We start from the raw sequence: 21,793 nt of genomic DNA on the forward strand, positions 1-21,793 counted from the left end.
TGGGTCAATCGATCGGAATTAATTTTGATTTAACGCGCTTTACTCCATGTAAATGCAATTTGTTACCATTGCCTGATAGAGTTATGTAATGTGATGATTGAAGGTCGGGAGTTAAAATAAGTTTGTGCTGATCAACTGCGTCTGTTTTAAATCAAATAGTTGAAATCCCAAGTTACTTTCTTAATTAATTTTATGTTCAACATTTGCGTCTGGTGTTCAACTGCTGAATATAACATCAATGTGCACCCCTTTTTAATTAAAAGTGATCAATTCTGAATCAATTAATGTCAACACTGCCACTGCAGTTCAATCAGGAGTCACAGGGCCTTATTACTTTCTTTACGTTATCCGATATTGCGGCAGTTTGCACTCTCTGTTGATCTGTTAGTCAATTAGCTGGGATGAACACACGCAAAAACCAGGTAAGTGACAGGTGAGGTGTTACATCCATTAGCAGTTTCTGCACTTTGCATAAAAGATTGTATAACATGTCTGAGATGCTCTCTCACGGACTAAGTAAACTGAAAAACAAAACGTGAAGATCATCATTGAATTTTCTACATCCATTCCGTTAATGCAACATCTTTATACTTCCTAATATACGTCCAATACTAAACAATTGGCTGGATGAGGTTATCCATGTGCGACTTGTGTTGTCTCGTGCTAACATTTTACGTGGCCACCTTTTCACATTCATCTGTAAATCTGTTTAAAATACGTATCATTGACAATGCTGCACAGGATTCTAATGTACGTGTTCTACAAATTCTGGTGATGCACATGCATCACACAATTACTAGTCTAGAAATGATGTTGACCATGCGTAGTATACACAAGTACCACGTGACTATGACGTTAAAGCCTAAAAAGATCTGTAGTACATGTTCAATTTTTTTGTTTTAGGCACACGTTTACAGCACGAGTGAAACCATGGCTTTAATCAATAACATTTCATTACGATTCTTCCGATTGGTCAGAGACTTCCTCTGGGCAGATGTGGTTGTATACATAACGGTTTCGATTGACATCAGCTACTATTTGCTGATCACGCAATGAAACAGTGTAAGACTTTTCAAATACTTACCGCCTTTATGTTATATATATACGGTCCAGTCACAAAAATGTGGCCCCGCCTATGTTAGACATCAAAAATCATTCAGTCTTCGACCCGGCTGACTCATTACAACACGTGGAATTACAGAAGTTTTGTAAACTGTTCGTGCGCCCTAGTGGTTAAGGTATACTGTGGTGTACCACGAGAGATAGATGACAGGGTTGATGCAGTGGCTGCGAAGATGTGTACGGGGGAACAGGCGTGCCACTGTTCAGCAATTAACCGCCCACATGATTCACGAGGCTACCAACAGAGTCTCCCCAACGACCGTTTAGCGTTCTTTGTTGTTTATGGTGCCCGCAGCAGGCGCCTGTTTTGCTGCCTAGGACAGATAGGTGGACTAAATGTTCATCAAATCAGAAAAGTATGCTTGCAGTCTTACGGACACGAATGATCTTTGAAGACGTGACTGACTCAGCATACTCGTCATCAAGATTCCGATCAGAGGGCAACACTTGGTCGCTTAGAATGTTGAAATAAACTTCATGATTCAGTCCACCGTGACGTCAGTTAGTGGTCCGAAGTTATGGTATGGAAAATACAAAACACCTCCAAAACATCAGTTAAACACATCCAGCGTAAGCCATACCATTCGCAAATTACGGCTTAAACGTCCTACTGGACTATCGATGCACTCGGTGCCTTCCATCATTTGAGAACCAAACAAAATCGTTGTCTCGTTGGCCCACACTATGCGCGTCCAGTCAGTTGCTGTCCAGTATCTGTGACGTTATCCCCCGCCGCCCTGCCCCGATGAAGATGTACAACTTCATGTAGCGTAGTGAGCTAGACTCTTCGAGTTGTCCGAGTCCAAACGTCAGCTACTTGCAGCTTTCTTCCCAATGTTCGCCCAAAAACTGAGAGAGATTGACCTGCATTTATCGACAGCAATTCTCCATGTTGGGCCAGAAACAAATGGTCATTTATAAGGCACGACACTCGTGTCTGCCCACTTATTGTTAGAGTCACTCTGTGACTGCTGTTCTGAGGCCGTGTTATAAGGTTGCGAATGTTGCATAAAATCCATGTAGACACGTTGGAGTGGCCGAGCGGTTCTACGCGCTTCACTCCGGAATCGCGCTGCTGCTACGGTCGCAGGTTCGAATCCTGCCTCGGGCATGGATGTGTGTAATGTGCTTAGGTTAGTTTAAGTAGTTCTATGTCTAGGAGACTGATGAACTCAGATGTTAATTCCCATGGTGCTTAGAATCCTTTGAACCATATCGACTCGTTGGACAGTCCTTATTTTACGCTAATAAATGGGGCAACATCTTTCTCAGTGTTGTCATGTCGAAACACGATGGCTCATTTCTGCTGTCTGCCGGTTCTTCACGTCGAACTATCTTACTGTCCAGTTTCTATGGAACAAAATGGCCCAGGCAAACGCACGCACACACCACTTTATTTTGATAGCCATGTTAGTGGTGCACGTCCACATGACACACCATGTACCCATTCTACGATGGTGTGCTGAATAGTATCGCCTACAAATTGTATGTGGAAACTCATGAAGGTTTGTAAATAAGAAACATTACTAACATTCTACATCTTTATTCTTCGCGTATACATATTTGTAGCCCTATACCTTCAGAGAGCACCGAACTGTAGTGTGTAACATTGTTGAGTGTAACGTAACTCTGTCAGTGCGTAAGATGCAGCGTAATCGAGATTCGAATTCGAAGGATTCGTCCACGCATGGAGAGCCCTACCTTTCAGTATTACAGTGCCAGCCCATACACGAACACCGCGACTTCTGGCACAATCCCACGCCATTGATTCACTGTCATCCATCACCTTTTAAACTGTCACGGTTTGTCCCCATCTGACTTTCGTCTGTTTCTAAAGCTTAAAGGACACCTTCGAGGGTGTCACTTTCATAGTGCCATAGGGGTGTCAGCAGAGGTGAGGAATTGGCTCCGTCAACAAAGTCAAACATTCCACAGTGAAGATATCAACAAGCTGTTCTGTAGTTGGCAGAAATATATTGTTTGCCACGGTCACTATATATGTAGACATGAAGAATAAAAATATAGCATATTAATTACGTTTGTTTTATTTAAAAAGCGTTAAGCGTTTTCACATAAAAGTTCGGAGGCCTCACTTTCCAGCACACCGTCTAAAGCGTTCAAAAGAGAGCAGCGTACTCTTTAAATGAAGTGACTAATATTTTACCCACTCAGCATACATATTATATCTTATGACTTTGCAGCGCAAAGATGGACTAAGGTAGCGCAATTGTAAGACATCGGGAACGCATTCGGCAAGACTGTGGTTCAAAATCCTAACTGGCCTTGACATCTGCTTTTCTCATTACTTTCCTGTTGCACGATGATTTCTTTGAAATGGTGCGATCTATTTCATTTCCCATCTCTCACAAAGCAAACCTTGTGCTTCGTCTCTCACGACTTGTTCTTTAACGGGACGTTAAACTATTCTCTTCTTTTCTTCATTCATTCATTCATTCCTTAACACGGCAGTGAAATATGTCTGAAGCTCTGTTCGTCCCATTTGATCCCAACATAAATATGTGACACATTGAACGATCCATTGTCCCGAAGATACGCTGCTCAATCTCACTAGAAGAGTGGCCGGTTCTTCCTCATATCCGAAACAGCAAACTGCGGTCCCAGTCGAAGGAATACTGGCACCGCCGTCGTGTATACATCTAATTTCAGTAACACGAAGAGACACAGAGGTTCTCTCATGGAGAAAAAAAAAACAGAATTCGCATTGCTACAGAACTATATGCTACTGATTATTAAATAGTGACTGACTTAGGCCCTTCAACTGTGTAACTATCACTCAAATCGGTTAATTCATTGTTAGTCATCGAGTAGTTTAGTGGTGATATGTTGTCCCGATTCGAGGAATTCCTAGCAACTCCAAGTAAGATGCGAAAATATTTTAAGAACTGGAGGGAATTTTCGGATGACTGCTGGTGTTGAAACACTCCTATCGCGGTTCCAACAAAACAGCGTGACCCAGGCACTCCACTAATGAAACCTGTGAAACAGCGCATAAAAAATAACTTGGAGCTTAAAATGGTGCTTTAAAGTTTGTCTCTTACAATTGTGAGACAAATAGTTAATATACACTACTGGCCATTAAAATTGCTACACCAAGAGGAAATGCAGATGATAAACGGGTATTCATTGGACAAATATATTATATTAGAACTGACATGTGATTGCATTTACGCGCGGTTAGGGTGCGTAGGTCCTGAGAAATCAGTACCTAGAACAATCACCTCTGGCCGTAGTAACGGCCTTGATACGCCTGGGCATTGAGCCAAACAGAACTTGGATGGCGTGTACAGCTGCCTATGCAGCTTCAACACGATACCACAGTCCATCAAGAGTAGTGACTGGCGTATTGTGATGAGCCAGTTGCTCGGCCACCATTGACCAGACGTTTTCAATAGGTAAGAGATCTGGAGAATGTGCTCAGCAGGGCAGCAGTCAAACATTTTCTGTATCCAGAAAGGTTCGTAGAGGACCTGCAACATGCGGTCGTGCATTATCATGCTGAAATGTAGGGTTTCGCAGGGATCGAATGAAGGGTAGAGCCTCGTGTCGTAACATATCTGAAATGTAACGTCCACTGTTCAAAGTGCCGTCAATGCGAACAAGAGGTGACCGAGACGTGTTTCCAATGGCACCCCATACCATCACGCCGGATGATACGCCAGTATGGCGATGACGAATATACGCTTCCAATGTGCGTTCACCGCGAGTCGCCAAACACGGATCCTATCACCATGATGCTGTAAACAGAACCTGGATTTATCCGAAGAAATGACGTTTTGCCATTCGAGCACCCAGGTTCGCCGATGAGTACACCATCGCAGGTGCTCCTCTCTGTGATGCAGCAATGGTCTCCGAGCTGGTAGTCCATGCAGCAGCAAACGTCGTCGAACTGTTCGTGCAGATGGTTGTTGTCTTGTAAACGTCCCCATCCGTTGACTCAGGGATCGACACGTTGCTGCACGATCAGTTACAGCCATGCGGATCAGATGCCTGTCATCTTGACTGCTAGTGATACGAGGCCGTTTGGATCCAGCACACCTGAACCCACCGATTCCATATTCTACTAAAAGTCTCTGGTTCTCGACCAACGCCAGCAGCAGCGTCGCGATACGACAAACCGCAATCGCGATAGGCTACAATCCGACCTTTATCAAAGCCGGAAACGTGATGGTACGCGTTTCTCCTCCTTACACGAGGCATCACAACAACGTTTCACCAGGCAACACCGGTCAACTGCTGTCTGTGTATGAGAAATCGGTTGGAAACTTTCCTCATGTCAGCAAGTTGTAGGTGTCGCCACCGGCGCCAACCTTGTATGAATGCTCTAAGAAGCTAATCATTTGCATATCACAGCATGTTCTTACTGTCGGTTAAATTTCGCGGCTGTAGCACGTCATCTTGGTGGTGTAGCAATTTTCATGGCCAGTAGTGTATTTTGAGAGCTGGAGGGGATTTTTGGATGACTGCTGATGTTGAAATACTCCTATCGCGGTGCCAACAATGCAGTGTGACCCAGGCACTCCACTAATGAAGCCTGTGCAACAGAAAATATAACGAATAGCTTAAAATGGTGCCTTAAAGATGGTCTCTTATAATTGTGAGAGAAATGATTAATATATGTAGAATAAGACAATTTTTTCTAAAGAAATGACTAGATGTAAAATTACTCGCTTTGATGCGTTCCTGGGCCATTTCAGTTAATTAGCCTGCGAGTTAATTACAAACGTCAGATGGTAAGCTTTACCTAAACCTTCGAAATGTCGTGGTTGCAATAATTGGTGATTTAATGGCATCCATGACTTATAGAAAGAATTCACACTCGTGGTCCATTCCTGTTATATGCCACATTTCGCTAAAAGATAACTCCTCAGCAGCTCCAAGAACTAGGGGCAAAAATCACAACAACATCACATGTGTCGTGGAAGGTACTCAGGTCCAATTCACATGAACATGATCCTGTGATACAAATTCCAATAGTGACAGCAAAGCCCAGTACCCCACAGTGACCAGATTTATTTATTGGTCGCAGTTGTATCGCCACCAAAACAAGGGATCCTTGCAAACTGTAGCTACTTTTAGCAGGAGTGCGTAACGGTAGTCAATTTGCATTTGTCCTGAATCAAAATTCTGTCCCTCTGCTTGAAAGGAAATCGTCATTAAATTTACATTTAGCGCCATTATTACAGATGGAATTCATCATAATTACTGTTCTATACCTTCTGTCCTATCGGTGCGACGTAGTGTATAACGGACATCGTTCGTTTAAAATTAATTTGATATTTATAAAATTAAGAATTCCGTAAATTAAAACGAAAGAGTTATTTAACTTTGATTACTGAACCCCTTTCCCGAGCCACCTGGTGCTGGCAGTCGTCAGGGAGACGGAGGTAGGTTAATTGGCTTCGCTCACTGCTTAGCGGTACAGGCTACGTCAAATAGCCGACCGCTTTATAAGCAGCCATTCAATTACAGAGCATACAAGTAGAAAGCTGGGGTTGCGTGCATCGAAAAAAAGTCCTGCAGGGAAGTACTACTCTGCATTCATAGCCAGAAACTGTTTTAAAGGTATGGGAAAACACTTGCGGAATCATATTGCGCATTTTCTAAACGTATGATCGACAAAAATGAAAATATAGAACCAATATCTCAAGAGATAACAGGAAAACGTGAAACGTTAGTAAATTAATCGGTATTTTTTTCTGGCTAGATAGAGTTTTTAGGATGTTAAATCAACGTCATCACTAAAATACTGGCATATTAAATCATTATGCCCATACTGAAACTTGAGGTACATCTACATCTACATCTACATTCATACTCCGCAAGCCACCTGACGGTTTGTGGCGGAGGGTACCTTGAGTACCTCTATCGGTTCTCCCTTCTATTCCAGTCTCGTATTGTTCGTGGAAAGAAGGATTGTCGGTAAGCCTCTGTGTGAGCTCTAATCTCTCTGATTTTATCTTCATGGTCTCTTCGCGAGATATACGTAGGAGAGAGCAATATACTGCTTGACTCCTCGGTGAAGGTATGTTCTCGAAACTTCAACAAAAGCCCGTACAGAGCTTCTGAGCGTCTCTCCTGCAGAGTCTTCCACTGGATTCTATCTATCATCTCCGTAACGCTTTCGCGATTACTAAATGATCCTGTATCGAAGCGCACTGCTCTCCGTTAGATCATCTCTGTCTCTTCTATCAACCCTATGTGGTACGGATCCCACACTGCTGAGCAGTATTCAAGCAGTGGGCGAACAATCGTACTGTAACCTACTTCCTTTGTTTTCGGATTGCATTTCCGTAGTATTCTTCGAATGAATCTCAGTCTGGCATCTGCTTTACCGACAATCAACAATAACTGAGGTGGAGTAAGTGTTGAAAACACAAAATTACACTGCACGGGAACGCTCAGATTTCATTATGGTATCGGGAAAAATTTTTTCGGGTAAGTGATGTACCAATAATTTTAAGAAAATTCGAAAAAAAGCGTACAGTTGATGTAATTGATAAACTGTGGTTCATCATGTTTTACTGGCCGTATTCAATTATTATTCCCTTTGCAGAAAAGAATAGCCATAATAATAATCTGTTTTTAACGTACGTATCTTTTACAGAAAATGCAGAGACAGTTTTTACACAAATAAACACGTCAATCTGCAAAAATAATTTATATTATATGGAAATATTCTACAATCACGAATATAATAAATCACGTAAGAGTACAGTGAAGATACGGAGCAGTTTATTCATCTAAATTTCATCTGTTATTAACTTTTCTACCTTGCATATTGTGTTCTCACTGCTTAGAGTGACCATGGAGATCTGTTGCTCACTTTGATACAACTCATTTTGGTACTAGACTTGTCAAATAAACAAAATTAAAATACTGCACCAGAGAGTGGTGTCGCACCGATCAGCGATCAGCGATCAGCCCCGTCCAGGTTGTCAGTAATCCCTGCTCTGCGCTGTACCTGGTTGAGCACTGAACTAACTACAATCGACCACTAACCATGTTTCATATTGTTGTTGCAGTGATGTACGCAACTGCTTTTCAAACCAATTCCTTATGATTTCTTCGTATCTTCGAAGCAACGTAAGTAACATTTCCTCATGCACTTTAAATGAGCTAATCCTACATTCACTATGTGATTAAAGGTATCCGGAAACCACCAATAACATATGTTTTTCATATTGAGAGCATTATGCTGACACCTACTGCCAGGTACTCCGTATCAGGGACCTAAGTAGTTATTAGACATCGTGAGACAGCAGAATGGGGCACTCTGCGTAACTCTCTGACTTCGAACGTGGTCAGATGACTGTGTGTCATTTGTGTCATACGTCTGTAAGCGAGATTCCCACAAACCTAAACATCCCTAGGTCCACTGTTTTCGATGAAATAGTGAAATGGAAACGTGAAGGGACACGTACATCAAAAAAGCGTACAGGCCGACCTCGTCTGTTGATCGACAGAAACCGCCGACAGTTGAAGAGGGTCGTAATGTCTAATAGGCAGACATCTATCCAGACCATCACACAGGATTTCCTAACTGTATCAGGATCCACTGCAGCCTCCCGCTGTGGGCGAGCTGTTGTAGGCTCTTCAGTCCTGAACCGCTCTGCTGCTACGGTCGCAGGTTCGAATCCTGCCTCGTGCGTGGATGTGTGTGATGTCCTTAGGTTAGATTTAGGTAGTCTAGGGGACTGATGTCTCAGATGTTAAGTCCCACAGTGTTTAGGACCATTTGAGGATCCACTGAAAGTTCTATGACAGGCGGCAGGTGAGACACCTTGAATTTCATTGTCGAGCGGCTGGTCGTCAGCAAAACATCACGCAGGTAAATGCGGAAAAACGTCTCGCTTGGTGTGTGGAGGGTAAACATTGACAATTGAGCAGTAGAAAAACGTTGGGTGGAGTGACGAATCACGGTACACAATGTGGCGATGGCAGGGAGTGGATATGGCGAATGCTCGGTGAACGTCATCTGCCAGCCAGTATAGTGTAAACAGTAAAATTCGGAGGCGGTGGTGTTAAGATGTGGTTGTGTTTCCCATGGAGGAGGCTTTCCCCCTTTGGTTTGCGTGGCAGTATCGCAGCACAGGCATACATTGATGCTTTAAGCACCTTTTTGGTTCCCAATGTTGAAGAGCAACTCGAGGATGGCGATTGCATCCCTCAACACGATCGAGTACCTATTCATAGTGCACGGCCTGTGGCGGAGTGGTTACACGATAATAACATCCCTGTAATGTACTGGCCTGCACAGAGGCCTGACATGAATACTATAGAACATCTTTGGGATGTTTTGGAATGCCGACTTCGTGCCAGGCCTCATTGACGGACATCGATACCTCTCCTCATGGCAGAACTCCGTGAAGAATGGGCTGCAATTCCCCAGGAAACCTTCCAGCACCTGATTGAACGCATCCTTACGAGAATGGAAGCCGTCATCAAGGCTGAGGGTGGGCAAACACTATCTTTGCATCCCTGCATTACCGATGGAGGGCGCCACGGAGATGTAAGTCTTTTTCAGCCAATTGTCCGAATACTTTTGATCACATAGTGTGTATATTTGTAATGTTTGCATCATCATTAAAATTTATGTTTTTAAACCACCTTTTTGTAGTGTTAAGTTCTATAATTATGTAGCATTTTTTCGGGTTGCTCCGACTACGTTATCGGCACAACCCTTCACAGACTTAAACACTAATGCGTTGATCTTTTATACCTGTACAACTTTTAGCTGTAATAGAGTGCTGGAAACTGTATTCTCTTTCAATTGTGTAAGGCCCAGGAAAGGACTACCACCAGTGGAGAACGGGTTGATGAAAGGATGCAACAGCCGATTTTATTCATCAATGAACGGCATTCCATAAAAGCACCGAGTAAAATGTTTAATTTTCCATTCCCAACACTGCGTGACAAAATTTAAGGAGATTTCAAGAGGACCACTTCTCAGCTGAAAACCTGAAGACAGCTTTAGCTGAACGATTGATGGACAATATTTGTCTCGGACTAACGCCCGTACATGTACATAGGGTGGCTTTTGCATATGTCGAGACAAACAAAAGGAATCCTTTAAGTGTCCGAAAACCAGAAGCAATTAGTATCTACTGGCTTATAGAATTTAACCGATAGGAAGTAAACATATTTTTTTAACACTTGGGAGGTGTGATGACAAGATCTGCCTTCACACTGGGTAGTGTTTTTAACATGGGCGAGACCCTGAAAAATGTCAGATAGAGCGAAAAATACACTCCTCGAAATTGAAATAAAAACACCTTGAATTCATTGTCCAAGGAAGGGGAAACTTTATTGACACATTCCTGGGGTCAGATACATCACATGATCACACTGACAGAACCACAGGCACATAGACACAGGCAACAGAGCATGCACAACGTCGGCACTAGTACAGTGTATATCCACCTTTCGCAGCAATGCAGGCTGCTATTCTCCCATGGAGACTATCGTAGAGATGCTGGATGTAGTCCTGTGGAACGGCTTGCCATGCCATTTCCACCTGGCGCCTCAGTTGGACCAGCGTTCGTGCTGGACGTGCAGACCGCGTGAGACGACGCTTCATCCAGTTCCAAACATGCTCAATTGGGGACAGATCCGGAGATCTTGCTGGCCAGGGTAGTTGACTTACACCCCAGGAGCAACAGTGTCCCTAATTTGCTGGGAAGAGGCGGTGCGGTCCCCTACGGCACTGCGTACTATCCTACGGTCTTGGCGTGCATCCGTGCGTCGCTGCGGTCCGGTCCTAGGTCGACGGGCACATGCACCTTCCGCCGACCACTGGCGACAACATCGATATACTGTGGAGACCTCACGTCCCACGTGTTGAGCAATTCGGCGGTACGTCCACCCGGCCTCCCGAATGCCCGCTATACGTCCTCGCTCAAAGTCCGTCAACTGCACATACGGTTCACGTGCACGCTGTCGCGGCATGCTACCAGTTTTAAAGACTGCGATGGAGCTCCGTATGCCACGGCAAACTGGCTGACACTGACGGTGGCGGTGCACAAATGCTGCGCGGCTAGCGCCATTCGACGGCCAACACCGCGGTTCCTGGTGTGTCCGCTGTGCCGCGCGTGTGATCATTGCTTGTACAGCCCTCTCGCAGTGTCCGGAGCAAGTATGGTGGGTCTGACACACCGGTGTCAATGTGTTCTTTTTTCCATTTCCAGGAGTGTAGAATTGGCTCTGTCGTTACCTGGTAACGACAGAAAATAATAACCGTGATTTGCTGCATGAACGCTGCAAGGGGCTGCAAACGATGGCCCTATGAGCGTTGTATGGTTCTACTCATAATGAAACGAAGGTTTATTCCTTGCTTAGCGTAAGCACTTCATTCTCCACTCAAGGACTGGTGTAGACAGTAGGCTGAATCTGGTACTGGACAACCATGGTAGCCATGACAACTTAGTCGAATGAAACTTCCTGGTTAATTAAAACTGTGTGTCGGACCGAGACTCGAATTCGCGACCTTTACCTATCGTGGACAAGTACTCCCATATGAGCTACCCAAGCACGACTCACGCCCCTTCCTCACAACTTCAATTCTGCCAGTACCTCGTCTCCTACCTTCCGAACTTCACAGAAGCTCTTCTGCTAACCTTGCAGTATTACCATTCCTGGAAGGAAGGCTATTGCGGAGACATAGCTTAGCCACAGCCTGGGGGATGTTTTCAGATGAGATTTTCCCTCTGCAGCGAAGTGTGGGCTGATATGTAATTTCCTGGCAGATTAAAACTTTGTGCCGGACAGAGACTCGAAGCAGGGACTTTTGCCTTTCGCGGGCAAGTGCTCTACCATCTGAGAATGTGAGAGTGGGTCGTGAGTCGTGCTTGGATAGCTCATATGGTAGAGCACTAGTCCGCGAAAGGCAATGGTCCCGAGTTCGAGTCTCGGTCTGGCACACAGTTTTAATCTGCCAGGAAATTTCATGTAAGCGCAGGGCAGAGTGAAAATCTCGTTCTACAGTCGCATGATTTATGTCGTGATAATGGCATAATTATGCTGTCCATCCACCATAATATATTCTTTGGCTTCAACAGATGGTGGACAGCTGATTGGTTTCAGCTGCAGGCAGCTTCATTGTATTTGTTTTGTAAATCTGCTTTTCGACGAGAATGTGATACCAATATCAGATCCTCCTAACAGCATAAAATAACAAAGTATCATATTATTTGTTGTTTAACACTGCGAATTCCAAAATTGCCACCGATGGAAATGCTGTTTCTCTGTTTCCTATTTACCCACATATATTCACAGATAGATTACTTGCATGCTGAAATCATGTGATGAAATTCCATAAACAGCCATACACAGTGATAAGCCAATGAGCACATCGCCTACCATTTGGCTCCTGTGACTGGCGAAAGAAACTGACATCGATTCTAAATAGCAACGTACTGTAATCTAAACTTTAAGGAGCTAATCATAATACCATCTTCAGAAGGCTAAAACAAAGCAGAGAAATAAAAAAAGAAAACCCAAACAACATCCAGACATCTTAACTTGAAGTACTCAAAATAAAAAGATAAAGGAAAAAAAAACTGGAGGACAAACTAGTAAAACAGAAGTCTCCTGAGCAACGTAGGCCGAAAGAGACAAAGTGAAAGACGCCAATGAAGACGATGGAAGCTAAGAAACGCAACCGCAATTCGTAGATTGGAACAGGAAGGCCTTCGGCTGCAATTTTTTTCTGTCACCATCAGAAGACCAAGGATATGTGACATGTCAATCGTAATGCGACGATCGGACAACGACGAGAACATATGTATTAATTGGTGCGTCTCATCGTGTTTAAAGAGAAATCAATATACATACTTTTACAGATTTATTTTTTCTTTGCTTGATGAGGAAACGCGAAATACGTACCAAATATAATCTGCAGGACCCATGTTCAAGAAGTAGAAATTGCAAAATTCATATGAAGGGTCATAAAATAGAGTTGCATCTGTTATTGCAGGAAAAAGATTTACGACCCTCTTGATCCAATGTAGGAGTGATAGCAACAATTATCTTCAATATCAAAGGTACCATAAATCAGAAACTTTTTACCCCAGCGTTACACCTCCACTCACAATTACTCTGTATGTTTTTGTAATTATTCTACAATAATATTCAAAAACTGAGACAGATGTTGTGGAAAATAAAGTCGTTTGCCGTCATCTTGACAACTGGTCTGTTCACTCATCTTCATTCACTAACAATATTTGTGCGAAAAATCAGATGACTGCCCCCTCCAGGTTCTGTATGCTAAGCCATCGTGTTATCACATTTGTAGAAAATTAAAATCAGTGTCGAAAGCGTGACGCTTTCATGCCACTGATAACACTATGGAGAATACGCCAGAAGCAATGAAAATCATTTCGAGAAAAGGCTTTCGAAAATTGCTTGGCAAAGTGAGAAGCTACTGAGATAAATGCATGAATACCACAAGTTCTTTCGCTTTTTAACATACTTCGTATAACTATTTGTGATTACAGAAGAATCTCATGGCTGCAACATGAAATTCGTGTAAGTTAGGTGGTGTTTAAGGAATAGTGTTTGCATGAGTAATGTTTGTTTTGTGTGTTATACAGGGTGTTACAAAAAGGTACGGCCAAACTTTCAGGAAACATTCCTCACACACAAAGAAAGAAAAGATGTTATGTGGACATGTGTCAGGAAACGTTTAATTTCCATGTTAGAGCTCATTTCAGTTTCGTCAGTATGCACTGTACTTCCTCGATTCACCACCAGTTGGCCCAATTGAAGGAAGTTAATGTTGACTTTGGTGCTTGTGTTGACATGCGACTCCTTGCCCTACAGTACTAGCATCAAGCACATCAGTACGTAGCATCAACAAGTTAGTGTTCATCACGAACGTGGTTCTGCAGTCAGTGGAATGTTTACAAATGCGGTGTTGGCAGACGCCCACTTGATGTATGAACTAGCACGGGGCAATAGCCGTGGCTTGGTACGTTTATATCGAGACAGATTTCCAGAACGAAGGTGTCCCGATAGGGAGACGTTCGAAGCAATTGATCGGCGTCTTAGGAAGCACGGAACATTCCAGTCTATGACTCGCGACTGGGGAAGACCTAGAACGACGAGGACACCTGCAATGGACGAGGCCATTCTTCGTGCAGTTGACGATAACCCTATTGTCAGCGTCAGAGAAGTTGCTGGTGTACAAGGTAACGTTGACCACGTCACTGTATGGAGAGTGCTACGGGAGAACAATTTGTTTCGGTACCATGTTCAGCGTGTGCAAGCACTATCAGCAGCTGATTGGCCTCCACGGCTACACTTCTGCGAATGGTTCATCCAACAATGTGTCAATCATCATTACAGTGCAAATGGATTGGTAGAGGAGGACCAATTCCATGGCCTGCACGGCCTCCTGACGTCAACCCTCTGGAGTTTCATTTATGGGGGCATTTGAAAGCTCTTGTCTACGCAACCCCGGTACCAAATGTAGAGACTCTTCGTGTTTACATGGTGGACGGCTGTGATACAATACGCCATTCGGCAAGGCTGCATCCCCGCATCAGGGATTCCATGCGTCGGAGGGTGGATGCATGTATCCTCGGTAACGGAGGACATTTTAAACATTTCTTGTAAAAAATTGTTTGAAGTCACGCTGGTACGTTCTGTTCATGTGTGTTTCCATTCCATGATTAATGTGGTTTGAAGAGAAGTATTAAAATGAGCTCTGGCACTTAACATATTTTCTTTCTTTGTGTGTGATGAATGTTTTCTGAAAGTTTGGCCATACATTTTTGTACACACCCAGTATAAGTAATCAATTTCTTTAATGCATTACTAGCTCATAGTGATATCTTTTATATTTGTAATTTCGTATGTATTAATTCCTTTGCGGTGTGACTTCCAGCTTCTGAATATTTCTGTACATTGTTTGCATTCCTGTTATTCTGCAGGTATGCTTCAATGATGTAAATGACGCAATATACAGGTTAGAGAACCTGTTCCAGACCTGTAGCTGTCTAATTTATGTAGAGTGTAGTTAATACTAATTTGAATATTTTCATGGTCTGCACTGAACATTAATTTTTCATTAACACAAGGAACGAATTTTTTTTTATTTTTTTACCGGAGTGTAATTCTGTTCCAGAAGGACTGTGCCCACAAGATTTTTTTAAAGTGTGCAGTTCACGACCAGTTTGTCAACTTGACAGGTTGTGATTTACAAATTCTCCAAGCCCTTAAAGCACCATCTCCTTAATTCTGATTGTGCAAGATATCCCTTGTCAAAACTCTTGACTGTATTTCACGAAAAAGGAAGCAAAAGGAGTTTAAGATCAGTAATTTATGCCTCCCTCGCCCATCGTCGCGCAGGGTAGCCATGCGGTCTAAGAAGCTTTGTCAAGGGTCGCACGGCTCCCCGCGTGAGAGGTTCGAGTCCTCCGTCGGGCATTAGTGTGTGGTTGTCCTTAGTGTAAGTTAGTTTAAGTTATATTAAGTGGTGCGTAATCTTGGAGACCGATGACCCCAGCAGGTTGGTCCCATGTGACCTTACCACAAATTTCGGAATTTTTTTCCTCCCCCATCTGTCAGTTTCAAGATCACTTTCCCTCGTATTCCGCCCTCTCTCCCTGTTAGCCAATTGTACTGTGTTTATTTAGGACCTAACTAATTACCCTGGGGAGTTATCCTGTGGTCTGCAGGGCAGATAGTGTGTTTATCTAGCTTCAAATTGATTAGAGAGTTTACTATGCTATCTCTGTAACTCATTACAAAAATTTGGGCAGGATGTGAATGTTCATTGAGGATCTTTATCGCAACACTTCATGATCCTATGTGGCTGTCATTTGTGGGTAGCTCTAGACATTTACCTAGTAGTGTTACATGAAAAAAACAAATTATGCTTCAGGTCAATTACAAGACGTCGCCAGCGCAATGAAAGTATAAAATGGTGTGAAACTCAACAAATGCAAAATTATTGGCTTGTTAGAACAGTTAGTGGCGGACCCAGAGGCAGTCGACGGCTGGGAGTGCATGGCCCACACGCGAGATCCGCCCCAGAGCGACTGTGTATACTGAGCGCCTGGGGAAATCCAACTGCTGGCTGGTCCACTACGTGGCCCCGCTGCGCCAACAGACTTAGCTCACCTGAATAAACAAATTAGCGCCGCGCACCACCGAGTCAACCGCGCAAGGAACAAGTATGTGTCTCTGAGAAATAGAGCCACCAGCCTGAGGAAGTTTCTGGCTTTGTAAGGAGGAAGAAAGTGCCAACAGAAATGCTGCACTGTACCGCTAGGTGCCCTGTTTTGCCACAGTGTGTATACGCTTTGTGTAAATCCAGTAGAGCCTGCGACACCAACAACAAATACACTAATGGCCATAAAAATTGCTACACCAAGAAGAAATGCAGATGATGAACGGGTATTCATTGGACACATATATTATACTACAACTGACATGTGATTAGAACTTCACGCAATTTGGGTGCATAGATACTGAGAAATCAGTACCCAGAATAACCACATCTGGCCGTAATAACGGCCTTGATACGCCTGGGCATTGAGTCAAACCGAGCTTGGATGGCGCGTACAGATACAGCTGCCCATGCAGCTTCAACACGATAACACAGTTCATCAAGAGTAGTGACTGTCGTATTGTGACGAGCCAGTTGGTCGGCCACCATTGACCAGACGTTTTCAGTTGGTGAGAGATCTGGAGAATGCGCTGGCCAGGGCAGCAGTCGATCATTTTCTGTATCCAGAAATACCCGTACATGACCTGCAACATACGGTCGTGCATAATCTTGCTGAAATGTAGGGTTTTTGCAGGGATCGAATGAAAGGGAGAGCCACGGGTCGTAACACAGCTGAAATGTAACGTCCACTGTTCAAACTGCCGTCAATGCGAACAAGAGGTGACCGAGACGTGTAACCAATGGCACCCTATACCATCACGCAGGGTGATACGCTAGTATGGCGAAGACAATACACGCTTCCAATGTGCGTTCACCGCGATGTCGCCAAACACGGATGCGACCATCATGATGCTCCTGTCTGTGATGCAGCGTCAAGGGTAACCGCAGCCATGCTCTCAGATCTGATAGTCCTTGCTGCTGCAAACGTAGTCGAACTGTTCGTCCAGATGGCTGTTGTCTTGCAAACGTCCCCATATGTTGACTGAAGGAAGGACGTGGCTGCACGATCCGTTACAGCCATGCGGATAAGATGCCTGTCATCTCGACTGCTAGTGACACGAAGCCGTTGAGATCCAGCACGTCGTTCTGTATTACCCTCCTAAACCCATCGATTCCATATTCTGCAAACAGTCACTGGATCTCGACCAACGCGAGCAGCAATGTCACGATACGATAAACCGCAATCGCGATAGGCTACAATCCGACCTTTACCAAAGTCGGAAACGTGATAGTATGCATTTCTCCTCCTTACGGGAGACATCACAACAACGTTTCACCAGGCTACGCCAGTCAACTGCTGTTTGTGTATGAGAAATCGGTTGGAAACTTTACTCATGTCAGCACGTTGTAGGTGTCGCCACCGGCGCCAACCTTGTGAGAATGCTCTGAAAAGCTAATCATTTGCATATCACAGCACCGTCTTCCCTTCGGTTAAATTTCGCATCTGTAGCACGTCATCTTCATAGTGTAGCAATATTAATGGGCAGTAGTGTATTACTACTCGTGGTCCCAAGGCATCAACCATGCAATATGCGAACTGAGTCAGGTGATTTTTTTTAATTTTATTTAATACCATTTTTACATTCGGGTATGTCACTGTGACGACATGGTGTCAGACATAAATCTGGGCAGCCGTGTTTCATTGTGACAGACGTTTGAATCATTAATTAATTAAAGGCCCAAAATAAGCATCCACAACCAGACATAACTGGATAATAAATTACAGTTATAGGGGTAATGAATTGGGGAGAAAAGTAGGCTCTAAATGATCAGAGCACTTGTGGCCTGTTAGGAAAGGACGGAAGGACTGAGGGAGGTGGAAGACCTTGGATGTGACTGAGGGGAGAGGGAGTCATAAATCATTGGCCTGCTATTCCCTTTGCTGAATTACTTCTCGTGACTTGTATAATCCAATCGGACGCGATTTTTCATGTTGTCACACGGATATACATACCATGTTGCACGTGTAACGGGGGCAAGGGTAGAAGATTAGTTCCGATTGCGTAGGGCGAAGGACCCTGTTGGATTAGATCATAATATTGAAAATTCGGCAGAACGCGTGATTTTTCGTTTCGTATCTTGTGGAAATATGTCCAGAAATTGCTGGTGAACATTGATGCAAGCGGATGTCTTCCTGCAAATGGTGACAGCATTTTCGTCCGAGTTTAGGTGCTCATCCACAACTAGCCCGAAGCTGTACACTGTTTTCAGTTATGTCCCTTTGTTACCGTCATGCACTTGTTCGTAGATTCGTGAAATAATTAATTTGTGAATGGATTCTAAAATTGAGGAGGACCATTCGCATTTAGGTTTAAGTCCCGGGTTTTGCACTGAACCAAACACTGAAGGCAGATCAACATATATTTGGGCTATAAGGGTACTGATATCTTCAATTCTGTGACTTAGGATAAGCTAGAAGTCAGTGGTACAAAAATGGTAGTTACACGACAAAACCGACTGTAGAGGGATCAAGACTAACCGTTGTGGCCCTCTTTAATGAACATACCACCAGAACGACTTTCGTTCCCACTGACAACTCGTTGGCGTCTGCTTCAGAAGTAGTATTCAAACCACTATCTGATTACCCAATTGCATTTTTGGTTCAAATGGCTCTGAGCACTATGGGACTCAACTGCTGTGGTCATTAGTCCCCTAGAACTTAGAACTACTTAAACCTAACTAACCTAAGGACATCACACACATCCATGCCCGAGGCAGGATTCGAACCTGCGACCGTAGAAGTCGCACGGTTCTGGACTGCACGCCTAGAACCGCGAGACCACCGCGGCCGGTGGTTTCTGAGCATTATGTCAAAGCTGATAGTATTAAATGCATTAATGAAGTGGAGAAGTGTCAATATTGGGGCGTTACGGTTGTCATTGCAATACTTCAGGACATAAGTTACCTCACTTAAAGCAGTGTTTGTACTATGGTTGAAAGCCGTCAGTCAATGGACCTGTCATATAATTTTGACGGTATTTTCTCATTAAATTGGGCAGAATATTTGTTTTCGGTTCCAGAAAGGCAGACCATGGTGGGAAGCTGAATGTTTTTCATTACAACTGACAGTCAATATAAAATGTGCCTTTTGCTACCTGTACGAAACGTGGATGCTTGTGCGCTTTTAATGTAAGCTGAGGTTATAAAAAAATTGCATCCCGCTAGGCACATTCAGGTGCTGGCTCTTCGTCAAGCTTTGCATTATCAGCCTGGGGGGGCAGCTGAACGTTATTTTCGCACACAGCGACACTGCGTCATTAGACACGGTCGAAGTCCCAGGGCGTGGGCCTGTGCGATAGGCCATTTCGTATCCCAGCGTTGGGACATCGTTTTCACAATTTCAGCCTTTCAGCAGAGTGAAATGTTTTTAAGAATTATATGAAAATGGAACACCCACATCCGTCCTTATGATGTTATGTACTCTGCAGCTATCAGTGTCGGTGCTTCAGGTCCTAGCTGATGATGGAAGGGTTACCACGATCCACGTATACGCTGAATCAGTGGCTAACATAACTGATTTGTGAAGACTATCTATAAATGTGACATCAGAACTCCAACCAACCATCAACTGCCAACTGTCTGTTGGCAGTTGATGCTTGGAGTGCTGAAGTCGCTGATAGGAGTACCTGGCAGTAGGTGGCAGCACAATGCACATAATATGAGAAACGTCTGTTTCTGGGAGGGTCCTGATGATTTTGATCACATACTGTATGTTGCTCCACTTTACATCCGTGGTCCTATCCATGACAAATGATCGATATGTTAGTATTGTTTCCTCGTGTGGAAACATAGAATTATTTTCAAGCGTTTCCACGATCGAATACGCTCCATTTGTGAAATAAATTTTAATTCTGCTGCTACTTAGTTTATTAAACTCCTCCCCAAAAGCACCCTCCAACACATGTCCCTATGTCCTCTACTGTTTCGCGTCCTGTACCCAGTGAAAGAAAACTACTTAATATGTCAGCAGAGTATGATCCGTGATCGGTCGCTCTGGCGTTTCAGAATTAAAGTTCTGTTGCGCAGTTTTTGCTTTAGGATAAAAAATTTTGGGCTACTAATCAATTAAAATTTCATGGAACTACGGGCGAATTGATACTCAGGGCCGATCAAATAATCTTAATTACAGTGTTCGTGCACAGTTAGCACTCAGCTACCCAAGGTCCTTCTAACGAGGTGACGTGAACCGCCTCACAGAAGTGTGAACTTCTATTATCATGGTTAAGGGAACAGGACTCATACTTGCCAGGTGAGCTGAATTTATATCGACAGTTATGCATGATAGGGCTCTGGATAGGTTACTAAGGTGCTGAATATTCGGTAACCTGAATATGGATTTCATTTATCTTTAGCCATTTATGTCCACTGAGGATCACTTTTCTTTCTACACTCGTTTGGTTTTCAAAGCATGCACCATGTGGCATCAAACAACGATTAACGTTGTATCTTTGACAATGTAGGAAAAACTTAACTTCACCGAGGATATACGATAGGCGATTGTATGTTTTATAACTATGTAACACAGCAAAGGCTGATGATTGTCATGAAACATAAGCAGTTGAGAAACATGCACCTACGACGTATTGTTATTTCAATACCCGATACCGTCTGAATGATTATTTTCAGGTCATTGCTTTCTTACGTAAAGATACTGAGTTTTCGATGCTACACAGGCAGTGTAAATTTCACCGTTAAATTTTGTAATGTCCTTTGTATTAGCGCACTTTCAATCCAGATTATGTCCACTACTCAAACGAGGAGTACCGACCTGGAGTGTCCAGACTCCCAGGAAGGAGGTCGCTCTTGTTGCCAACGACCAGGATAGTGACGTCAGCCATGTCGCGGCTCTCCGACAGCTGCTCCAGAAGGGTGCGGGCGAACTGGAAGGATGCCGCGTCAGCCAGGTCGAACACCTGCAAAGTAGCAAGTAAACAGTGGAAAAGCCGCAAACATGAGAACACAGGAAACAGAGGTTTTTCTGACACTTTTCATTCCTTTCCTCTTATGACTCACTGTAGGGTCAGGGACTTTTCTGCAAATACTGGGCGATTAAGTACTGCGACGGAGAACACCCTTTCTACCACTTGCCTTACGGCCCAGCGAAATCTCCCGAAAACCTAGGTGATAAAAGGGACTGGGACTTTTAGCTCAATAGAGAGAGAGAGAGAGAGAGAGAGAGAGAGAGAGAGAGAGAGGGGGGGGGGGGGGGGAGTGAAAGCCTAGTGTGGTAAGAGGTGTACATTTTATGTGTACAGAGAACAAAGTGGACTTGCTCAACCGCTGCAGCGCACCTCAGACCCGAGCATCAGAGAATGACCGCAGAGTATGCAAAGAGGAGACGATCATGCACACACTGCGCAGCAGAGAGAAACGGAAGAGAAGTGGCATAGTGTTAAAGACACAAAACGTAGATTAGAGTAGAGCAGGGTCCAGTTTCCCATCCGATTGCCTCAAGGTATGTGTAGTAACCGAGTGACTTCA

General features: G+C 43.9%; 1 protein-coding gene across 1 annotated transcript in view; it reads right to left on the reverse strand.

Moving 5' to 3' along the window:
• The window catches only part of LOC126284800 (ras-like protein family member 10B), a gene marked incomplete at its 5' end in the record, with an annotated part of 86,599 nt that overhangs the window by 8,367 nt on the left and 56,439 nt on the right, over window positions 1–21,793 (reverse strand). The window contains one exon of the mRNA XM_049983962.1: window positions 21,081–21,225. Coding sequence (XP_049839919.1) covers window positions 21,081–21,225 — 145 coding nt within the window. The remainder of the gene's footprint in view (window positions 1–21,080; window positions 21,226–21,793) is intronic.

Source organism: Schistocerca gregaria, chromosome 8 (assembly GCF_023897955.1).
Source record: "Schistocerca gregaria isolate iqSchGreg1 chromosome 8, iqSchGreg1.2, whole genome shotgun sequence".
Lineage (NCBI taxonomy): Eukaryota > Metazoa > Arthropoda > Insecta > Orthoptera > Acrididae > Schistocerca > Schistocerca gregaria.